We start from the raw sequence: 4,464 nt of genomic DNA on the forward strand, positions 1-4,464 counted from the left end.
TTTTTTTTTTTTTTTTTTTTTTTGCAGTCAGCAGCAATGGATTTGCATACTATGGCAGGCATTAGTAAATCCAGACTCCCTCAGCCTCAGCCTAATTGGATTTTATAGCAGTCACTGAAAGCTAACTGCTTTGCCACCTCCAGATGCCACGGAAGTAGAGAGCAAGTACTTTGTGCTTTACTATTAGATTCCTACACAACTCCAAATTTAAACTTGGCTACAGACAACGACAGTAAAACTGGGTTCAGCCTGATTTACCAGTAGCAGGCCCCAGGTCTTCCAACTGGAATCAGTCCCCAGTAGTGTTAGGTACTACAGGAACAGAGTCTTCTCTGGAGTGCTTAACGTATTGCAACTACAAGACGAATCAAGAGGGTGTATGGCCAGCAGGCAGAACAACAGTGGTGGGAACTTTGTTATACAGATTACCTGTGCCTGATACTTACCAATCAAAGAAAAAAAGCTTGCTTCACATTTTTCTATAATTTCACTGAAGAAATTAATTTGAACCTGGCTAATGCAGTGACTAGTTATATGTAGTTTAATGTGGGCATTCTTCTCAATAAACACAGATGTAGGAAACAGACTGAAGTCCTTTGTAGACAGGAAGAAAACTCAAAAAGGAAGAGCCACAGAGAGGAGGAATAGCTCAGTCATTATGAGAGGACTGATGGATTAGTCAAATTTGTAGTAGTAGAAGTCCATTAGCACAAAATGACATGGCAACAGGGCTATGAGACAGACAGTGGGGGTAAATCAAATGGTTGGCGATTGGTAATATACATTTTGTAGTTAGAGAGGCAAAGGAAATTGTGAGTGAAGAGCAGAAGTTGGAGGTGTTTGCTAGAGTGCCTAAGATCTATGGATTTATATAAGGCCATCCAGTAATACCCTTACTTACCCTATTCATCATATACCAAAAGGGCTTGTTAATCAAAGTGATGAGATAGAGACCCTTATTTTAATTACAAAAATCTTGTAGTTAATAGATCGTATGTAGCCAAGGGAAAGTTATAACCTCACAGACATCTGATATGGATAAAATCAAAGGGAATTTTTTGTGTGCGTGTTGCAGTAGCAAGCGAAACTGAAAATTATACCTTCAAAAAAGACAGCCATGAGCAGTACAAAGGGGACCTCTATTCATTGGCAACAGCATCACAAATTATAACTGCCTTGATCTGTTAATATTACTTATGCATTTCCTTTTATGTTTAATGAATACCATCACTTTAACTGTGACTCTATTATTAGAACTCTCATAACTTATGTAGCTTCCAGATTTTCCACACTTTATGATGATTCGTGTGGTGTATTCATTGCAAGTCTTACCTCTGCACTTGTGTGAGAATGGCCCATTTTTCAGAAAGGCATATTTTATACCTTGTGTATTTACCATAATTGTGTGCACCACAGATAAGTAAGCAAGCAGATGAATAATTGTTTGTGCTTGCAGTCACTTAAATTGCACAATTATATACTTAGATGTATGAAAGTATATGTATTTCTGTTTTCTGGTCCTTTAAAAAAAACTTTTAAAGGAAACAGTTTTGTGAAGTCACCCTTGCCTGCCTAATCATCCATCCATCCATCCATGGAATAGCTACCACTTGGAAACTTATCAATTGTATGTTATGTTTATTATTTTTAAAGACGGCAGTTGAAAATTGCTCTTTGTTGAATATTCCCTTTATATTTTTCACAGCCAAAAAACCCTCAATCTTTCTGTAAGCAACAGAGTTTTTTTTTTTTTTTATTATTATTAATAAGATGCAATGTAATCGCATCAAAAGCCTCTTCATTTTTCACCCACTCTTTCCCGTGGGTGATCTGTCATATTGCTTAGCTTCTTTCAAAACTCTCAGCTTTGAATCAGATTTTCAGGACAGCTTTGAAAACCTGTCTTGAAAACAGGTCTTGTGTTTCTATTCTTATAGCGTACGCCCCAGGAGAATGTGGGCGAGAATCTGAAGTTTTACTTCTGGTGAATTGGTATTAAAATAAGTTAAAAATAAAAAAAGTATACTAGTGCGGAAAACAGCTTGGAACTTTTTAAAAGGTTTTAAACATTTCAGTTGTGATCCTACCCAACCTTATGTTATTTCCCCATCAGTGAAAATGGGCAACAGTATTTGCCCGGATGTGAGAAGCTTCATTTACTAATGTATGAAGGATCTTAAGGTCTTCAGATGGAATGTAATACAGTAGAATTACTATTTTTTTTTCTTTTTTAACTCTGTACATACTGGAAATTTCACAGCCTGAAGTGCAGGCCTTTCAAATGCTAAGAATTAAGATAATTTAATCTAATGTGCAAAGCTGGAAGGGGCCTCAGGAGGTCATCCAGTCCAACTTCCTGCTCAAGATAGGATCATCCCTGTCCAAGCCATCCCAGACAAATGATTTGTCTAACCTTCCTTCCAGTGTGTAAGGTTCTACAAGATCTCTAGAAATCTTTTCCAGAGCTTCAACACCTTCATAGTTAAATACTTTCTAATACACAACTTATATCTATTTGCAACACAAGTCCTTTGTTTCTTGTCCTAAACACACAGAACAACTGAGAATCTTCCTTTCTTTATATTTAAGAAGTGTTTTCAAATCTCAGTTTGCAGCCCACTGTCACCCACAGGTTCTTTTCCCCAGTACTGCAAATGCAATCAGTCATTTGTCTGACTGCATTTGTCCCTCTTGTATTTGTATATTTGATCAACCCTTTTTGCATTTGTGCATTTGATCATTCCATCTTAAGTGCAGAACTTTGCACTTACCCTTACTGAATTTCATCAGATTTTAGACCATTTTTCTAACCGATCAATCTGAATACCAATTCCATCCTCAATCTCATTCCCAATCCAATCCTCCTCAAATTGAATTAAGAACAAAGAAGTCAATATTACGTGGCCTGGGAACCATACAAGTATCTAAATAGTCAGTCAAAAAAGTTTGGATAGCGACAGTTTCAAGAAGAGGTGAGCCATATGAGAATTCTGAGCACCTCGGTTTCAAAGTTTAGCTGAGCAAAAACGTTGCAGAGCAAAAGCATGAAGGTATAAACTTAGCAGGAAAGATTTGAGCAAATGAAGACTACAAAGAGAGCTCTACTGTTTGGACTTCAGGGAATGAGGTGACCACAGCAATGTTGCGCTTACCATTCCACTGATGCATCGGCCACAGGCGGTCGTTTTGAACTCACCATGCAGTTCCTTCACTGCACTTGTTGTATAAAAGCCTTCTGCCAAAAGGATTATTCCATACAAGAAAAAAAATGATGCAATGCCATAGATTACATACTGCATTAGCTGTATTCTAAAATGGAAAGAGGAAAAAGATCTTGTCATATTTTGTCACATTAACACAAAGCAGATCTTATTGAATTACATTAGGAACTCATTTTGCCAAGAATCCATGGATACATTTTGGATGCATTTTTAAGGAAGAGGATTGCTAACAGGTATTATGAACCCTTCTTTACAGATGGTTAATAGACACTGGATACTGACTTTCACCTGAGCAGAGCCAACCTGGTACTCAAATGGAGTTGAGTTTTAATGTACTGACTTGATTATAAGATAAGGTTTTCTCCCATTCAACATGGGGGAAGGGGGTGGGGAATAAAATATTCAAGCCTTGTCTTGTGATCACATATAACTTACCTCAACTCAGAAAGTGTACAGGAGATGGCAAGGTTAGGGAGGATGCAGCCATGCACCTAGCACATGGCCAGCCAGCAGAGGGTACCTGGGCTCCCCTCAGCATGCAGGGTCGCTGGCTGGCCTGTGCAGGGTCACTATGCTGCTGCCTGGCAGTGCATTCGATTTGCTTCAGCACCCATTGGCTGGAAACTGCACATGCAACTCAAAATGACCTGGCAGGCACCAGTCAAGCACTGTCCTGGCAGCACAGGGTTTCTGGCCAGCATGTGCCAAGTTGCTCTGAGCTGTTGCTCAAGCAGGGGGTGCTGAAGCACCTTGCCACTTGCCAGCAGCCTGGCTGCATCCCTTTAGATGTTCTGGTTTGCTCCAGCACCTGCTGCTTGAGCAGCAGCTCAGAGCAATTCAGTACACGCTAGCCAGAAACTCTACACAGCCAGGGACTGTGCTGGCTGGCGCCTGCTGGGTCATTTTGAGCTCATATGTGGTTTCCAGCCAGACGGTGCTGAAGCAAGGAACTCAGCGCACAGCTCAAAAATGACCCGGCAGGCACCATCTCTGCAGCATCAGTTCTGGCTAGACCACCAGTAAGCGCATGAGTGCTATATACCAATTGCTACAGCCGTGTTTAATTTCAAGGTTCTTGTTTTCAAGTTTGCTCCTTGCTCTCATGTGCTCAGGGAGAACAGGGTCTGACAGTAAGGAGAAGGGGAAGGGGCTGCCAGGGGACAAAGGCAGGGGGTAGTAGAGAACAAAGGCTACCTGACCTCCCACAGATTTATTGTCCCCACTATAGCAGTGGGTGGGAAAC

General features: G+C 40.4%; 1 protein-coding gene across 5 annotated transcripts in view; it reads right to left on the reverse strand.

Annotated features, from left to right (window-relative positions):
* GPM6B (glycoprotein M6B) overlaps window positions 1-4,464 on the reverse strand; it is an 85,973-nt gene that overhangs the window by 7,985 nt on the left and 73,524 nt on the right. For all 5 annotated transcript variants that reach the window (XM_019524036.1, XM_019524038.1, XM_019524035.1 and 2 more), the window contains one exon: window positions 3,153-3,309. In XM_019524036.1, the coding sequence (XP_019379581.1) occupies window positions 3,153-3,309 (157 nt within the window). The remainder of the gene's footprint in view (window positions 1-3,152; window positions 3,310-4,464) is intronic.

The sequence above is a fragment of the Gavialis gangeticus genome, unplaced genomic scaffold (genome assembly GCF_001723915.1).
Source record: "Gavialis gangeticus isolate Ggan-Ray unplaced genomic scaffold, GavGan_comp1, whole genome shotgun sequence".
Lineage (NCBI taxonomy): Eukaryota > Metazoa > Chordata > Crocodylia > Gavialidae > Gavialis > Gavialis gangeticus.